This window comes from Camelina sativa, chromosome 13 (genome assembly GCF_000633955.1).
Source record: "Camelina sativa cultivar DH55 chromosome 13, Cs, whole genome shotgun sequence".
In the NCBI taxonomy this organism is placed as follows: Eukaryota; Viridiplantae; Streptophyta; class Magnoliopsida; order Brassicales; family Brassicaceae; genus Camelina; species Camelina sativa.
In genome coordinates, this window is record NC_025697.1 from 12,064,487 (window position 1) to 12,084,182 (window position 19,696).

At 34.0% G+C, this 19,696-nt stretch overlaps 1 protein-coding gene and 2 pseudogenes across 1 annotated transcript; all 3 read right to left on the bottom strand.

Annotated features, from left to right (window-relative positions):
• LOC104738160 lies at positions 5,431-10,251 on the bottom strand (annotated as a pseudogene).
• On the bottom strand, positions 10,851-13,421 carry LOC104736514 (annotated as a pseudogene).
• LOC104736515 (cytochrome P450 714A1-like) lies at positions 16,584-19,201 on the bottom strand. Its single transcript, XM_010456517.2, has 4 exons — positions 18,843-19,201; positions 17,589-18,069; positions 17,115-17,505; positions 16,584-17,031 (listed from the first exon to the last, which is right to left on the bottom strand). The coding sequence occupies exons 1-4, from the start codon at positions 19,144-19,146 to the stop codon at positions 16,606-16,608; spliced, it is 1,602 nt and encodes a 533-aa protein (XP_010454819.1). The 5' UTR covers positions 19,147-19,201; the 3' UTR covers positions 16,584-16,605.

Sequence of the window (19,696 nt, forward strand, 5' to 3'; positions counted from 1 at the left end):
GCCGAGGACTATGTGTGTGTGTTTTTTATTATAAATTTGGTTATGAACGTGAGAAAAAAAAGCAAAAAAAAAGAAGAAGCTGTATTGGTTTGGTTGGCTAAAACTTTATAGAAAGGTTAATTATCATGCTTCCACCACCCACAATCTCATGTTTTAAACAAATACAAAACAAATCATTCAGACACAAAGTTTCTTGGCATCTTCCATACATATTATCTGTTAAATAATTATGAATCAACTTCTTTACACGAAGGATCTTGAGATTTGATTGAAAGGTCAAATCTATGAAAATGCCGAGATCAACCTATAGATTAAGCCTTTTTTTTTTTATCAAACAACTATGGTTTCATTGGTAACGTAGCCAAAGCTGTAAGCTGAAGCTGTTACGTAATAGTGCAAAACTAAGAAAGAGTTGTACGTGAAAGCTGTACAAAAAAACAGAGTGTGAAACTTTTAATAAAGTTTTTGGTAAAATTTTTGTGATTGGTAAAAATTTAAAGTTGTACCACTTGTAATACTTTGTTTGTGTTTCCAATCAGTACCTATAAATTACGACTAAGAACATCAATCTACGGTCATCGGTTTGTCTTGCCAACTAGCACGATAAATCAAACCCAAATAAACCAAAAAACAAGAAATCAAAAAGAGAAGTTCAATAATATATATAAAGGCCTTTGTGAACAGTGTATCAAGCCATATAATGAGGTAAGGTTCTGAAGCAAAATATAGTTGTAGCCTTGTGTGGGCATTGTGGCTTGGTGGATTATAAAGTTTTGTATCCATATCAGAGAAGATGTGTTGCTTCTCAAAAGTGAAAATATTTAGCAATATATATATTCCTTTGGAAATTATATAGGTTTTTGAGACTTGAGAGGGGCCTTGCTGATTTATAAACTAGTTTCGTTTTTTTTTTTGAAAATTATGTATAGACTTGTTTTATAAATGTGACTTATGGTTTATGGAGTGTAGGTTGTATATACTACTTTGACATGCACGGAGCACGGTAAAGTTTATCGAGTTAATTATGAAATAATGTGGATTTTGCCCTTTTGGCTAAAATCTTATGGATTTGTCAAATTTTCAAGATTTTAAAACACAATTTTACACATTATGTTTGCGTTTTTTGTAAGGTTTAGTATTTGTTATGAAGTATGTATTTTAGCAAATTTTTTTTACATATTTATAGATTTTAAAGTGACCAAAATGGCAAATCTAAAATATTGAAGAAAAGAGAAAATTCCCAAAAAACACACCAACTATTTAATATTTGCCAGAAAAAATATGAACTTTTTTCGTTGCCAAAAAAATACACAGAATATTTTTTAGTTGATGAAAACTACACGAACTATTATATTTTTCCAATTTCTCCTTGTCTCCGTTACGGCCGTTAACGGCGTTACTATTTTTTAGAAAAATTCCAGAAAAAAGCACAAACTATTTTTTTTTTTTGACAACAACTTTTTTTTCTTTGCCTGAAAAATACATAATTTTCAATTTCTTATTTTTCCATTAACAATGTTATAGATCATAACTCATAATTTTCTCTGCTCTCTTGAACTTCATACAAGTATGAAGTTTACACTACTATTTAGGATAACTAAATTCAAGAACAAAAATACATAATTAGATTAATCAACACTTAAACTGTAAACTTTCATGAGATCTCCACCTTTGTAAATCAAATGAAAGACATTCCTCATCTTCACCTGAAAACCATCCTATCTCAGGCACAGATGGAGTAGGTGCCAACAACAATGATCAGATATTTGTTAACCTTATACAAAGGATACAAAGGTGGAGATCTCATGAAATTTTAGAGTTTAAGTGTTAATGAAGTTTCAAAATTTGTAAAGTCCGTATAAATCCAAAAACAACACTAATTGAGAAATTTAGAGTCGAGTAATTTAATTGTATATTTTTGTTCTTGAATTTAGTTATCCTAAATAGTAGTGAAAACTTGTATGGAGTTCAAGAGAACAGAGAAAATTATGAGTTTTGATCTCTAACATTGTTAATGAAAAATAAGAAATGGAAAATTATGTGTTTTTCAGGCAAAGAAAAAAAAGTTCATGTATTTTTCTGGCAAAAATAAATAGTTTGTGTTTTTTTCTGGAATTTTTTAAAAAAATAGTAACGCTGTCACAATGCCATTAACGGGCGTAACAGAGACGAGGAGAAATTGGAAAAAGATAATAGTTCGTGTATTTTTTATCAACTAAAAAATATTTTGCGTATTTTTGTAGCAACGACAAAAGTTCATGTTTTTTTTCTGGCAAATATTAAATAGTTGGTGTTTTTTTTAGGAATTTTCCCTTGAAGAAAATGGCAAATTTAAAATAATTGGAGTGAAAATTCATAATAATCCCAAAGTTTATCTCATCTTGTTGTAAAAACTCAATATATCTGTATTTTGAGTTCTTTTGCTTACTATATATTCTAGGACTCAGAACTCCCGCGATGTCGCGAGATTTTTTTATGAAAATAAAGTAAATAAAGTCATGGAAAGTATCATAAAAATACAGGGATTGTTTGGAGGACTTTACAAGATTTTAGAAAACTAATTAACAAAACTCTTTAGCAATCTTTAACAATCTTTCACTTATTCACTTTTAATGATTTTGTTGAACTCTTCATAAATCTTCATAAAATGTTACTAAAAACACAACCATCAAAATGAAAACTTATAACAAAAAATATTATGTAGAATAGACGCAACTATGCAAGAAACATTAAGTATAATAAATATATAAGATAATTTATGAAGAATTATGATAAAGAGCTACAACTGAAAGATCATTATGACAAAGTGATCCGAACTGAGAATATTGAACTAATAGTTGTAAAGAGTAAATATAAATTTATAATTAAAATTATATTTAATAGTGAGTGAAACTGTATCAACAAAAAAGTAAAATTAAAATATACAATTTTTAAAAACAAAATAAAATAAATGAAAATATTTTTTAACGAAATTTACGATAAATTACGCAATTGTAAATTCTGTATTAAGTTTTATTAAATTTCTATATTGCTATAATGATTTCTAAAATTTGATTTAGATTATAGAATAAAGTTGAATATTAGATATTAATATTCAAATTATTTAGATTAAACATAAAATGGAAAATTTGTTTCAACGAACAATGATTTGTTAGTTATTGATGAAGAGACAAATATATAAAAAGTTCAAAAGACATGACTATTTAAATAGACACGCCTATTAGAACAAAAAGTTGTGATGAAAAATATAAATAAAATATAGTGAAAAAAACAACTCTACAATGAACAGATACAGCTGTATCAATTTTTTTTTAAAAAAAAGTAAAAACAATAATTTTACGGAAATGTACTACCAAAAATCGCAACTGTTGTGTGTGCACTGTAAACTGCTTTTTAAATAGAAGGCATATTTATTACTATATTGAAAAGTCAAATTCAAAAACTCACTATATAGTCCATCTAACTATTGGAAAAAAAACTCCAGGTATTTTCATTAAAATTTTATATTTAAAATTAGATTTATCATTCCAAAAATATTTTGTTAAATCAAAATTGGATGAATTTCTTTACTTCTAAAAGAATGAATGCTAGAGAATAATTTAGAAATCTGTAAAAACCGTTGAGATTGAAAGTTTATATTATTTTGTGTCATGACTAAAAAATGAAAACAGTTCAAACAAACAAAAATATATATATATTCTAAAAGTTATGAATACTAGAATAAACACAACTCTACAATGAAAAGTTTCAACTTTACAAAAAAACGTTACAATGAACAATCGCAACTTTTTGTAAAATACACAATTTAATTTTTTTACAGATTTTTTTTGGAAAATTATCCAAAAGGTACGATTGAAAAAACACAAATTTTATAAAATTTGAATATAAATGAATATAAACTTGTTTTAAATGAATATAATATCAACTTTTAGATGAATATAAATGAATTTAAACAACTTTTGGTAGCATTTATAAATGAATATAATAGATTAATATCAACTTTAGTGGCATTTAAAAGATTTTTGGAATGATGAATATAATATCAACTTTTAGTGGCATTTATATTCATCATTCCAAAAATCTTTTGTTAATCAAGAATTAGAAAAATTTCTTGATTTTTAAAAGAATGACTGCTAGAAAGTAATTTAGAAAAATTTATAAACCCTTGATATTGAAAATTTAGTTGATTTTGTGTCATGGCAAAAAAAATGAGTCTTTTTTATTTGGTATTTGTATGGAACGGGGATAGGGATTTCTTCTTGTTCAAACAGACAAATATATATAGATTTCAAAAGTTATGAATGTTCTAATAATTACAACTCTGATGTGAACAGTTGTAACTTTTCATAAATAACTGTTTTAATGATCCATCACGACTTTTCGGAAAATATCCAAAAGGTACGATTGAAAAAACACAACTGTTAGTCGCATTTTTTCGGATTGTTATTATATATAGATTTATTTATTTGTCATAACAAGATTCTTTTGCTTACTATTATTTTCAACCTTTTTAACACTGTACGCGGGTGAGGCTCTCTTTGAGACGCATGACAACCTTGAACAACTAGGTATGATGGAGAGGGCATTGGGACCTTTGCCTGAACATATGACCCGAAAAGCCTGGTCACTTTTCTCTATTTAAACTTTTGGATACACAAAACTTCAGACATATATATAACTAAATGCCCATCGCTTGTTACATGTTCAGGAGGGGGAGCAGGCTGGATTGGAATGAAGGAGCCAACTCTAGAGATAGTATTATGGATGTAAAAAAAGACTTGATCATCTCAAGGTTAAGCGTCCATTGATTCTTCTTTGTGTCTAAATGTCTAATGATATATGTTTCGTTTGATATGCCATAATCTGAAGTAAAAACCTTCTCACAATATCTTATGGTATCAAAACATTTAGACAACACATGTTCTGGATTTGCAGATCTGTTGTATGGTTTGCTGATATATAATCCGTCCAAGCGTGTCACAGCAGACGAAGAAGCTCTTGACCATATTCTTTCCTTAAGAGCTCAAGTTGAGAGAAGCAAAAACAGAGATGAGGCAAGTATGCCTGCAGAATTACCAATGAGCACCACAAAATGTAGAATTTTACTTAAAATCAAGATTTTGTTAGTTTCTAAAGCTCTTTTTTTTCTCACTAGCACCAAACAATAGTACTCCAATTCCAGTTTCAAGTTTGGTTACATGTATTTTGGAGCATAACCTCTGTTGTAACAGACATTTGTGTTATTAATACTAATCGACCTTATAAATTGCATACACAAGCAATCTTCACGAATACAAGACTCTTTTAATAGCAATGCTTGCCCCAAGACACAATTCATAATAAAAAAAAGTCGTCATAATATGTTTCAAAGATCGTTGACTGAGTTTAGTAATCCTAAAATCAAACGAGTTTTTTTAAACCTGATCATTGCTAAAGATGGATGACCTTTAAACAAGATTCAAGATTAAAAGATTGAAAAAAAGAAATTTGAGAAAAGTTTGTATGCAATATAAGATCTTCACTGAAATCAGCCACTCTGTCTCCCACCAGATATCGATCATTGTATTCCACTCGGTGAATCTAGACGAAGAGATCAAGGATGAGCTTGGCTACGAACCCTAAGATGATGATGGCTAATAGCACCGGCCATACGAACCTCTGCACGGCTATGTTGACTTCACCAGAAAATCCAAGACATGGGAATAGAGAGTATGCCACCAAGAAAGGAAAGACGAGAGTGGCTATAAGAGTGAACATGATGGTATAAATGATATCTAGAAGCAGCCACGAAGTGGGAAGACAGTTGATTCGGACATTTCTGAGTCTCACTAATTTCTCCCGCCAAGCCACTGTTGCGAAACAAGTGATACGCGTGAACATAGTCTGTGAGAAAGAAAGAAAGAAAGAAAGAGATGACTTGTTGCCCAAGAAAGCAAGTTTTTGATTTTAGAAAGACACTCGAGATGGAATTTTTTTACCAGATAGGTCCAGATGTTAAGGACGACTAATCCGATCAACCATTCTTGGAGCAATGAATAAACCGGTGATTCGTTTAGCGGCACTTGTAATGGGATGATGATCATAAGGTTGATAAGGCGACCAAGCATTGCCGGTATGCCAGAGATCTGTTTATTGGATTTTGCAAGTTATTCAAACATTTCCGCAGCAAAAGAGAAAAGTTTCAGGCATTTTTACACTTAGGTTGGAAGAATGGGACCTGAAGTTTTGAGTTTGCTTACCCAGATTGAGAACAGTAAAGTATTCCGTATCGGGAAGACAAAGTGGTTGAGAAGCAAATCAGTTCTTCCAGTCATGATATGATAAAATACGAAGCAAGTCCCCTTGTAGGTTTCTCGCAGGGTATAACATCCAATCCAGAAACCACACAGATCTATAATGATAAAATTTGAAATGTCACACTTTAAAATTAGAAGCTTAAAAATAAAATCGTCATTTGCTATGAAACCATAAGTAGAAAAGTTATGAAGCAAGATGATGAAAGTTACATACCATCGTGTTTGAGTCCGGAAGGTATGATGAAAGAGAAAGAGTGGAAGAACACCCTTCCTATCAGAAGTGGCAAAACCATGGAGATTGTGCCAATGAGAAACATGCTCAAAGCAGCTAGAGCCAACATCAGTCCGATCTTTAGTATAATCCTGCAACTTCAACATATCAGGATTGCAAAATTTTATACATGAATAAGTTTTTATTCAAAAGTCAAAACTCAAGCTATCTCTTACCTATCGTCGCCAATATCCTCTTCAAAAGTGGTATCACTCTGAGATCCGTATAACCTGACTACAGAGCCCTCAGCTAGTATATACACTAGAGACCATTCATCAAGGTTCTGAAATGGTCTCACATTCTGATCTGCATGGTTTTCAAGCAAGAACTCGCTCAACTCAAGCCAAGAACTGACAGTGATTATCCACTTGCGAACTATGGGTTCTACAGCCTGTTTAATAAGCTCGGCTAACCACTCGGGGGATCCCAGACTCATTAAGAACGAATAAGCAGCCATTGAGCCAAACATAACCCTTTCGTCATAGATCCTGCATCATATTCAAGCGTTTGCTTTTTGTTAGATTAGAAAAATATCAAACAGCATGAAACTACAAATAATACAAGGTAAGACAGTGGAGCTTAATTACCAGAATTGGAGTGGGAAAAATGAGGGGCTGACGAGGGAGATGGTCATTATTGGTAAGTGAATCACAGTCACCATCATTGACCCGTGGAAAGCCAACGCAAATAGAAATTGGCCAATGTATAGTTTAGTGACCTTGTAGTTGGGATCAGTAACATCTAGGAGAAACCAAAAGGGTCGTTTGTGAAAGATCTGTCAAAAGAAAAATATGCAGTAAGTCTAATGAAAATATAGTCTTTTCATGCTACTAATAAAACAAAATGAATGTTTTTACCCTCTGGATAAGCACCATGGAATTGAGAGCCAATAGCAAGCAAAAATGTCCGAAGAACCAATGTACGATCATGACTATGGGATAATTTGAAATCATCTCAAGCCTCCGGGAAATTGGCGTTCCTATTATAGGGAAGGTGCAAAAATCTAACCAGCAGCCAAGTGCTAAAGGTAAAACACCAACTTTCAAACACAAGATGAAACCATCCTTGACCACGTATAGATTTTTCCATAATTTTACCGAAAGTATCCACAGCAAGAATGGGGGTGCCAATGCTATGAAGAGGAGCCCCAATGATACTATCCTGGCAATGGCTTTAATGGAGTCTCGACTCAGAGTAACATAACTTCCAAGATAAGCTAAAGAAAGCGAGAGAATACTCATATATCCAACAATGACAGGTTCTTGGCTAAGTGAGTATCCTGAAAGAAGCTGCATAGCTACCTCCGTAGGTAGGAGCGCAAAGACAAGTTTCCCCATGAACAATGGAAGAAGCACGAAGCAGAATGAGACAGATAAGCTGACGGCAAGAACCTGCAGGACAGATTAAAACAGGGAAAAACAAATATTGTTATCCTATGATGCACGGGTACGTCTATTTGGTAGCCGTCCCCGTACCGGGGACATGTTGGGAACGGGAACTCTATGGGGACTCTATGGAGACGTCTTAGATGCTTTAGGGGAAGATAACATCAAATTTTTGATATTTGNATAGTTTAGTGACCTTGTAGTTGGGATCAGTAACATCTAGGAGAAACCAAAAGGGTCGTTTGTGAAAGATCTGTCAAAAGAAAAATATGCAGTAAGTCTAATGAAAATATAGTCTTTTCATGCTACTAATAAAACAAAATGAATGTTTTTACCCTCTGGATAAGCACCATGGAATTGAGAGCCAATAGCAAGCAAAAATGTCCGAAGAACCAATGTACGATCATGACTATGGGATAATTTGAAATCATCTCAAGCCTCCGGGAAATTGGCGTTCCTATTATAGGGAAGGTGCAAAAATCTAACCAGCAGCCAAGTGCTAAAGGTAAAACACCAACTTTCAAACACAAGATGAAACCATCCTTGACCACGTATAGATTTTTCCATAATTTTACCGAAAGTATCCACAGCAAGAATGGGGGTGCCAATGCTATGAAGAGGAGCCCCAATGATACTATCCTGGCAATGGCTTTAATGGAGTCTCGACTCAGAGTAACATAACTTCCAAGATAAGCTAAAGAAAGCGAGAGAATACTCATATATCCAACAATGACAGGTTCTTGGCTAAGTGAGTATCCTGAAAGAAGCTGCATAGCTACCTCCGTAGGTAGGAGCGCAAAGACAAGTTTCCCCATGAACAATGGAAGAAGCACGAAGCAGAATGAGACAGATAAGCTGACGGCAAGAACCTGCAGGACAGATTAAAACAGGGAAAAACAAATATTGTTATCCTATGATGCACGGGTACGTCTATTTGGTAGCCGTCCCCGTACCGGGGACATGTTGGGAACGGGAACTCTATGGGGACTCTATGGAGACGTCTTAGATGCTTTAGGGGAAGATAACATCAAATTTTTGATATTTGCATCCATTTCATTTCATTCAAAGCACTCTTATCATAAGCATAGTTTCATTTTTTTGTGTTTTTCTACTTTCTAGACTCGTTTCCCCCTCTCTCCTTATCCCATTAGCTTTACTAATCAGCTCTTATTAAAGGTATGGGTATCTTTTCTTATGTGTTTATTGAAGTACCCATACCGTACCCGTATCTATAAATTTTTACTTTGCCGTTTTCCGTCCCCGATTTCGTACCCGTTTCTAGTTCCCGTACCCGTTTCAGTGCAACATAGTTGTTATCATGTTTCACATAGTAGAATATTTCAAAATCCGGATACATAACTAAGCTTGAAACCTATGAAACGAGAAACAGGGGACTTACAGCAAATGAGTTGTCATCAAGAAAGAAGAGCAACGTTCTGACTGCTCCAAATTCATGAAACTGTGCGTGTCCAAAAAGAAATGGTCCTTCATGAGCTTCAACCATGAGGCCGTGCATGGAAGACAGGAAGGCGTCCAAGAAGATCATGCCACCAAGCACAGAGAATGAGCAAATGTTTAAACACAACAAGGCCAACAGCTCCATGTTCATTCACTACGACGTGACGCCTCCCACGGATAAGTTCAACAAAAAACTTGACAAGTACCATCATTGTCAAACCATAAGCGATGAAAGCATTGTAGGTTAAGCTAACCCAGAGAGAAGCAAATATCTCTGACACAGGGTAAGCTCTCTGAGTTTCAATCGCAGCGCCTCTCCCGCAAGGATGAAAAGAATAGCAATAAGCGTTGAAGAGAAACACAAAAACCCAAGAAACGACGCGTAATGCTCTGAGAAACAGTCCTCTGATGAGAAACTCATGCCATGAGACTGCATGAGAGCCTCTTTGGTACGTTCTCCGAGTAAACAGGGACAAATGAGTAGCTACGCCCACACACCTAACATCCGTACAGATTCATAAAAAATCAAGGTCAAAAATCGAAATCGATTTAAAACGTTTTATTGAACACTGAAACCCTAAAGCAAGAAAACGAAGTTTGAGAAAACCTCGCAGTGTTTGTGTCCGCGGCGGTTGAGCCACAGAAGGAGACATTGCTGATGAACATACTTGATGGAGCCTCTACACGCACACGGATACCTCAACGGGTCGTCTGGTAGCTCCGGCGATCGGCAAATCCGGCACAAATCGACTCCATCGTCGTCTTTGTCATCGTCTCCCGTCGTCGGAAAAGCTTCGTCGTTGCCACCGATCACTTGGTTCTCCGCCGGAAACGCGTCCATATTCAGAGAGTTTCACTCGCTTCTCTTCTCTTCTCTCTCTCTCGCTTCTCTCTCTCTGGTGTGGTGTGGTGTCGTCTTCACTTTGCCGTTGTGACGACTTGTATTGTATTTTGTTTGTTATTGTTGACAGTTTGACTAGAAGACCCTTGAAGAAAAATAAAGAAAGTCCCTTTTTTTTTTTGTTTTCTTCTTATTTATTATACCACAGTAAATTAATAAATTACACTTTATCTTTTTTACTTGTGACATAATCCAGTCGAGCTAGCTAACCTTATTTTGATTTGTTAATTAGTACTTAAATTTGATTAAAATCTTAAACCTTTGGTAAATTTTTCTTAGGGAGACAACTAAATTAGTTCTCAAGTCTCAAAGTATTGACTAAAAGCGTGTTTATGGTCGAGCCACTTAAAAGGGAAAGCCGATTGATCCCGACGCTACGCTTCTGAGTCTTTGAAGCTACTCTAGCCACGCCAAAGTCGCGAAGCAGTTGATCCATGTGATGTGAGCATAGTCTACGAGAAGAAGTGAGTAATTACTTGTTTCCCAAGAAACAAAATAAGTGTGTAGACCAATTAAATGTAGACTCCAAATTCCCGCATTTTAATTTATAGTTTCAGTTACAAAAGAGAGAGAAAAAGAAATTAAAGATCTACTCATCACATAACGATACATCTCACTGTCAAACAACCCTAATCACAACACCATGTTGAGGCTCTACTAGGAGTTTATGGCCTGGAGAGTGTTGATAAGTGGGAGACAGAGTAAAACTAAACTTCAAGACGATAAGTGAAACTAGCACTTTGACTTCCATCATAGCAAAGTTTTTGCCTAAGCATATTCTTGGTCCGAGGCCAAATGGGATGTATGACTGAGGGTATTCGCAAGCTTTAGAGATCCCTTCACTGAACCTCTCTGGCTTGAAGTCGTTTGCGTCTGGTTCCCAAATCTCGGGGTCTCGGTGTAAAGCAGGAATGAGTGTCCAAATGCACACTCCTTTTGGTACCACAAGGTCTCCGAGTCTTATCTCTGTGAATGCTTCTCTTCCCACGATTGGTGCTGGTGGATATAGTCTCATTGTTTCTTGTATTACCATTGTCACCTAGTTTATATTTATGTATACAAAAAAAAAATGTTATTACGTTTCTTGTACATAGTCTATTATGTCACAACTTATTCTCTATGTAATTTTCGTATGTAAGAGATTACCGTTTTAAGGTTGTGAATGGATTCTGCGTCGGGAATGCCATTCTTGCAAGAACTCAAGATTTCATCACGAATTCGAATCTGCCAACTAGGATTGAGAGCGAGGAGCATAAGGCATCACGACACAGAGACTGCGGTTGAGTCATGGCCGGCGAAATAGATGCTCTTGCAATTGTCCACCACAAAACGTCTATAGGCTGACTTGTCCCACAAGTTACCATCGCAGCTACGCATCGCTCCCTCGAGTATCAACTGCATTAGATCCTTCTTGTGAGGTTCGACACATTCAGTCTCCCTCTCCTTCACCGTTTCCCAAATCGAAGATTCCAGTTCCCTCTCAAGCGCATCAATATTTACATCACCGTGCTTCTTACTCCCAAACACCATATCACTTGCCACCATATACATATATATACTTAATTAGTTATATGTTTTGCATGGAATGAAGAAGAATAAAACGTTTTAACGATACCGTGACGACTTACGTGAAGCCATTGAATCTGAAGAGGACGCTCTGTTTAGTAATGGCCGTTAAAAGATCTCTAATCATAGAGAATATTGCTTTGCCTTTTGAAAAAGAGCTACCAAAGCAAGCCCTAGCGATAACATCAGCCGAGACATCCTTAAGGTCTTCATCCACTCTTATGTCACACCCTTGTTCTCCTCCTCTTTTCACCATCTCTTCCCATTTGTTCAACATTGGCATGGCCGATTCCACCATTAAACCAACCATTCCCTTCACATTTCCAATAATCAATCGATGAAGCCAAAACTAACAATCCGGCTATATGATGCTAAATCTAAAAGACATAAGACTAAAACCTTGATTTTGTCATGGGTAAACTCATGGGCAATGATACGTCGTTGATGATCCCAATGAGACCCGTTAGAGGTGATGATGCCACTGCCAAGAATGGGATTAAGGCGTTTGGTGATGTGAGTGATTCTTCCAAGGTTAAGTGTATTGGTTTGCCTAAGCTCCTTCACCATTTCAGGGTCGTTTATGTAAAGGTGTTGTTTTAACCCCGTTGAGTATGTGTAAATCCTCCCTTCGTTACAGTTTTGTATATATATTAAAAAAAGGTAATTATAATAAATACCATTAAAATAGGTTTTTATTCCAAAAATATCACAATAGTATTAAACTTAGTTCACCTTTAGCTACCTAAATCACAATCATTTCTGAGTAAAAAAAAATCACAATCATTTTTTTTGGTTATTATAAATTAAATAAACTAAATATGTACGTGGACCATATTTCTCTTATGGGATATTTATTTCTATCTGGTTATGGATTTTCTTCCTGTAACGTTAACTAAGAAAAAACGTGCAAAGCTGTCTTTTTGTGTATGCCTTTTCATTGGAATGGACGAAACTATTAAGAACACTGATTCTTGTTCTAACAACATGAGTTATTTTAATGGAAACATGTAAAAAAATAGTTCTTCCAAATTTTAATTCCTACATTATTTTTTTTTCTCCAATTGTTGAATTATTTGTGTGTGACAATGTTACAGAAAAAATGTTCAATAGACCCAAATGCAAAGTGGTAAAAGTAAAACTATCCTTTTACCAAAAACTATCTATATAATATACTATGTATTTGTATAAAACAAAGTTTGAGATACGAGATTCGAGAAAAAAAAAACAAACCGTATTGTTTTCGCCAGTGAGCAAAATGAGGAAAGAGAGAAGAGGAATAGTCATGAGAAATGATGTTATCGCCGGAACAGTGTTTAGCCTCCGACTGGATTCGTTGCATCTCCGTCACATTGCCGTTAAAGATCGACGGTGGAGGACCTTTCACGCCTTGCATCTTTAGACTCCTCCGCATCCTCCACAGCTCCACCACCGCTCTGCCATACACATGGTAACATACGCTGACGATTCCGACAATAACTATGCAGCAGACTGCATTTACCGAAGGAACAGCAAAACTCTCCATTTTCACTCTTTTGTCTATTCAAGATTTTTCTTTTTACTTTTGTGTTTTATATATGCCTTTACTCTTCTCTTCTTGACCCATATATAGTCAAACCAGATTCCTTTTTGAACATATAAGTCCAAATTCTTATTTTATTAAATCATTTCTACTTTGAACAAATAAGTATATCACAGTAGGGAAACAATCTAGGGACGCCCGGTCCATATAGTTTTAGCATGTCCACATTATTGTTGGGCTTATTATATTTGAAAAACACGACCCAAACAAAGCTATAGAATCATCACGGTTTTCAAAAAACAACATTATAGTGTAAACTGTAAATCAAACATTCATCAATCAAATATGATTTAAGCAAAGGACAATTCTGGTTCTTAGGGTGAACTTCTCTTGTTCACACCTTCTTAATTAAAAAAATAAATTCTGTATATCAATTAATTTTAAAATTATTAATTCTAAACATTATATTGTAGTTTTCAATTATAACATCTAAATCCAAGTCACTTTTTTATAAACCCAAACTGACATATAATTTTGTTTAATTATAAAATTTAAACTCTAACCACTTTTTTATAAACCCATATTAAAATACAATTTTGTTTAACTGTAAAATCTAAACCCTAACCACTCTTTTATAAACTCAAATCCACATATAATTTTCTTGAATTGTAATATTTAAACCTGAAACCCTAACTACTCTTTTGTAAACCCAAACTGACATTTGATTTTGTTTAATTATAAAATCTAAACTCTAACCACTCTTTTGTAAACCCAAGCTGACATATAAATTCGTTTAATTATAAAATCTAAATCCTAATTATTTTTTTGTAAACCCAAACCGACATATAATTTCGTCTAATTATAATATCTAAACCCTAACCACTCTTTTGTAAATAAAAACCGATATATAATTTTGTTTTTTTTTTGTAAAAGTTAAGCCCTAATTCTCTTTTATAAACCTAAACCGACATATTTTTCTTAATAACAATTTATACAGAATTTGTTTCCTAAATTTGTTTTGTCTTTTTTCTTTCAATTTTGATTTATTTTACAAACATGATATGACATGGCTTTTTGTTGTATTTTGATTTGTGAATTTAAAGGGGGTGAGTCAGAGTAGTTCACCCCTAGGGGTGAACCCAAAATTTTTTCTATAATTTCGTTTAATTATAAAATCTAAACCCTAACCACTCTTTTGTAAAACCAAAACTACATATAATTTCTTTTAATTATAAAATCTAAACTCTAACCACTCTTTTGTAAATCCAAACCGACATATAATTTCGTTTAATTATAAAATCTAAACCCTAACCACTTTTTTGTAAACGCAAACCGACATATAATTTTGTTTAGTTGTAAAATATAACCCTAATTCTCTTTTATAAACCTAAACCGATATATTTTCCTTAATAAAAACCTCTACATAATTTGTTTCCTTAATTCTCTTTAATTTATTTTATAAATATAATATGACATGACGTTTTGTTGTATTTTGATTGGTGAATTTAGAGGGGGTGAATGAGAAAGGTTCACCCCTAAGGGTGAACCTAAGAATTATTCGAAATTATATGTCGGTTTGGGTTTACAAAAGAATAGTTAGGGTTTAGATTTTATAATTAATCGAAATTATATGTCGGTTTGGGTTCACCAAAGAATGGTTAGGGTTTAGATTTTATAATTAAATAAAATTGTATTTCAATTTGTGTTTATAAAAAAGTGACTTCCGTTTAGATATTATTATTAAAAATTACAATATAATATTTAGAATTAATAATTTTAAAATTAATTGATATACAGAATTTGTTTCTTTAATTAAAAATTTGTTTCCATAATTGAGATGGGGTGAATAAGAGAGGTATAAAAATAATAAATTAATTATAATCACAATAGAGAAAAAACATTTCAAACGCAATTTTTTTTTTTTGAGAATAATCACAATAATTTTTTCTCAAGCGCAAAATTAGTTTAGGAATCCAACTAATTGATACATGAAGAAAAGACAAAGAGACGAAAAGGTTGGCTCTCCCCATTCTATTGGTTTTATTGATTCTTTTTTAAATCAAATATCTATTTTAAGAAGAGATTTGGAATCAAAGGTCATCATAGTACATATATCATGAATCTAATAACTATTATTGACACTTGTATATGGTGTCATAGTTTCTATTTAAATAATAAAATTTGTATAGATATATTTGTTTTCTTTTTTTTTTCATAAAAAAATATATTAGGGTATATATTCTTTTTCTTTTTTTTTTCTAAAAAAGATTTTTCAACTCTTATCTTCTTCGTTGACGAACGCCGAGGTTCCTCCAATTCAAGAAATCTTTGAGCCCTTACTCTATGAGCGCTGATCTATTACATTGAATATCATCATGAATTTTTATGATTTATTATGCTCTCATTGTCCCTTTTTTTCTCAACCAGTTTTTGTCTCTAAGAAACAACAACAAAAAAAATGGGAAGAACCAAGATTTTCAAAAATTTCCTAATTTCAGTCCAGAAGAAGATGACATCCTTTGGAAATCAGGGGAACAGGGTTATTTTGAAGGATAACTTGTCTGAGGTGAAATAGGAATGAGCTGAAACTGTCCAGAATCAACAAAAAGCAAAGTCTTCTTCAATTCTTCCAATTCCTCTTGACGTGCTTGATTCTATTGCATTAGGTACGTACTTTTTCAGTCTCAGCTATGGTAAAATAATATATGAAGAAAATATTAAGTACATTGATGAGGTCGACTCATCTCTTCTAGATGAATTGTTGCACCTTTAGGGAGAGATTTTCAAAAATGTACCAGATAATTAGAATTGTACACAGTTTATATTTTGTACCATTACTAGTAAATTACAAAAAAGATATGTGAGTTTTATGTAAGGATACCTAGATTATATTCCTCATCGAAATTATTTCAATTTCTTGTATTTTCGAATAACGTTTGTTTTGAAATGTTTATACTTGTTGTAAACTCGTATTTATTGATATCAATATGTTTGATTGTTGGAAAAGAAATTACAACGATTTGTAAATTTTACTTATTTGTCTTTGTTACATGCTAGGTTACTAATAGCATTTTTCACAAGTGCTCATCATTATTTTCTTTCGATAAATATTGGTAAACCTTTATTTGCTCAAAAAAAGATATCAGATAAATAATACACTAGTAGAGTCTATAGTGTTATAATAAGATATTATGATGAGCTATAAGATATTATTGTCTTAGAACTCTAATGATAACACCATGCTGAGGCTCTACAAGCATTCTGAACACTGGAGAGTGTTGATATGTGGGAGAGAGAGTAAAACTAAACCTTGACACAATAAGTGACACGAGAACCTTGAGCTCCATCATCCCAAAGTTTTTCCCTAAACACAACCTTGTCCCTAAGCCAAAAGGGACGAAGGACTGAGGGTGTTTGCAGGCTTTAGAGACTCCTTCGCTAAATCTTTCTGGCTTGAATTCATTCGCGTCAGCTCCCCATATCTCAGGGTCTCTGTGCAATGTAGGGATCAACGTCCAGATGCACACTCCTTTTGGCACCACGAGGCTTCCGAGTTTTGTGTCCGCAAGGGCTTCTCTTGACACGAATGCTGCTGGTGGGTATAGCCTCAACGTTTCTTGGATAACCATTGTCACCTATATATATGTGCAAGTGATGTTAGGTTTCTGAAAATTTTCATACTTGGAGTTCAAGAAATTTTTGAAGGTTGTAAAATTACCGTTTTGAGGTTGGGAAGAGAGTCAGCGTCAGGAATACCATTCTTGCAAAAACGAAAGACTTCATCGCGGATCCGAGTTTGCCAGGAAGTGTTGAGAGCGAGGAGCATAAGACACCAAGAGACAGCAACCGCGCTGGTCTCATGGCCGGCAAAGTATATACTCTTGCAATTGTCCACCACGAAACTTTTGTAAGATTGTGTCTTGTCCTTCAAGCTACCATCACAACTACTCATAGCCCCTTCTAGTATCAACTGCATTAGATCCTTCTTGTGATCTCCCATACATTCTCTTTCCCTCTCCTTAACGGTTTCCCATATCAAAGACTCAACATGCCTCTCCAACTCATCAATCTTCCCGTTCCCATGCTTCTTGGTACCGAACAAAACATCACTTGCAACCATAATATATATTTATCAACATTACATTCCCTTAACTAATACATATAGACAGAAATGATTTTGAATTCCACTTACGTGAAGCCATTGAGGCTGAAGAGGATGTTGTTGTGAGTGATGGCCTTTTGAAGACATCTAAGCATAGAGAAGATCTCTTTGCCTTTGGAGACAGAGCTCCCAAAGCAAGCTCTAGAGATGACGTCAGCAGAGACAGCTCTTAGGTCTTCGTCCACTCTTATGTCACACACAATTTTTCCTTTTCCACTTCTGACCATCTCTTCCCATTTGCTGAGCATTGGCATCGCCGATTCCACCACGAATCCCACCATTCCCTTGACTTTGTCGTGGAAGAACTCGGGGGCGATGATACGACGTTGATGAGCCCAATGAGGCCCATTAGAGGTGATGACACCTCGGCCGAGTATGGATTTAAGGCGCTTGGTGACGTAAGAGACTTTGCCAAGGTTAAGAGTGTTGGCTTGGTTAAGTTCTTTCACCAACTCCGGGTGGTTCATGTACAAGTGTTGCTTCACCCCCGTCGAGTACGTGTACACCCTCCCTAAACATCAAATTTTTATTCCAATAAATTACTCAGATAAAATAAATGCTCAAAACCAACTTAGAAAGCGGTGAGAATCAAAATTTAGTTCCTCTTAATCTTAATCAACATAACTGATGATATACTTTTTTCCAAATGAAAACAAAAGACTGATGATAACTATTACCGCTCCACGCGTGCTAGCGAAGCGACAACTACTTTGGTATTTTTAATATTTATCTTACTATTATTACTAGAAAAAAGGGAACCAAAATAATAGAACTGCTTGAGTAAAAAAAAATAATAGAACTGCTAACTTTTTGATCAAGTAGACCCGATCGTACAAAACCTTATTGGCTATATAAACTTATCTAAAAGACAGCGTTTGATAATTTTTAAATTCTGCGAGTTAGTTGTCATGTCAATCCATGCATACGTTACATACACATAATACACGCATATATTATTATATAGGCCTTAGCTGTCAATCAGTATGAACATATGTATGAATAAAGATTCACGTATGCATGTAAACATTGTGGCGAATATAGTAATATATATGGCCCTTTCAATCACTATCTATTTACAAGATTTTATGAAGAGACATGAGCTTGTTTTATCTGCTATCATCCGTCCAAAATATGGAATCGTCTAATTCAAAACGACCAAAACGGACTCATCCGCCTCGTATGTTATCATTCTTCAAAATCAGATATGCCTATCTACTTTGTTGACAAGAAGAACAAAATTTCTTTTCCTCACATATCAAAATTATATGTGATTAGAGAGCATACCGTATTGTTTTCGCCAAAGGTCGAGATAAGGAAAGAGAGAAGAAGTGTAGTCATGGGCGATGATATTATGGCCAGAGTAGTGTTTAGAGTTAATCACCGTTTGTGATTGGATCTTTTGCATCTCCGGCACGTTTCCACGAAATAGCGACGGCGATGGACCTTTCACGCCCTGCATCGTCAGCTTCCTCCGCACCCTCCATTGCTCGGCCATCGCTTTACCGTACACCTGAATCCCTAAACTTAACACTCCAATAACTAGTATCCACCAAATGGTTTTTGCAATCTCTACTATCAAACTCTCCATTTCCTTTAAGAAAAAAATTGGTTATAGTTCTGAACTCACGACTTTGATTCTCTTGCTCTTCTTTGGCTATATATATAGTCGACCATTCCTTTTTGACCAAAGAGGTTTTAAATAATAAAAATGTATTTATGCATATAGTAAAACCTCTATAAATCAATAAGGTTGAGACCATAATAAATTATTAATTTATAGTGATATTAATTTATTTATAGTATAAATTAATTATTAGTTTATAGATATTTTGTTTTAATTGTTAAAACTTTAGAAGATATGAATTGAGACAATTTTATTTAAAAGAAAATAGTGATCTGGATGTTATATATTGTAAAGTTTTAGACTTGAAATTTTAATATATAGAAAATGAATTCAACAAAAATTTAGAAAATAAATTACAATGACTATAAATAAATACACTTATACAACACTATACACTTATATTAATTTACAATCTACAATTGTATCAAAATAAAAATGATGCATATTTAAAAATTGAAAACTTACCGAACTTTTTAGATATTTTTATGATATAGTTATAAATTATATTACAACA

What these genes read in the sequence shown, in the direction of transcription:
- LOC104736515 (XM_010456517.2), bottom strand. Translation starts at nt 19,146, where the DNA reads ATGGAGAGTTTGATAGTAGAGATTGCAAAAACCATTTGGTGGATACTA. An exon ending in CCTTTGGCGAAAACAATACG is followed by an intron (nt 18,070 to 18,842) that starts GTATGCTCTCTA and finishes TTTGATGTTTAG; the next exon opens with GGAGGGTGTACACGTACTCG. An exon ending in TTCAGCCTCAATGGCTTCAC is followed by an intron (nt 17,506 to 17,588) that starts GTAAGTGGAATT and finishes TATGGTTGCAAG; the next exon opens with TGATGTTTTGTTCGGTACCA.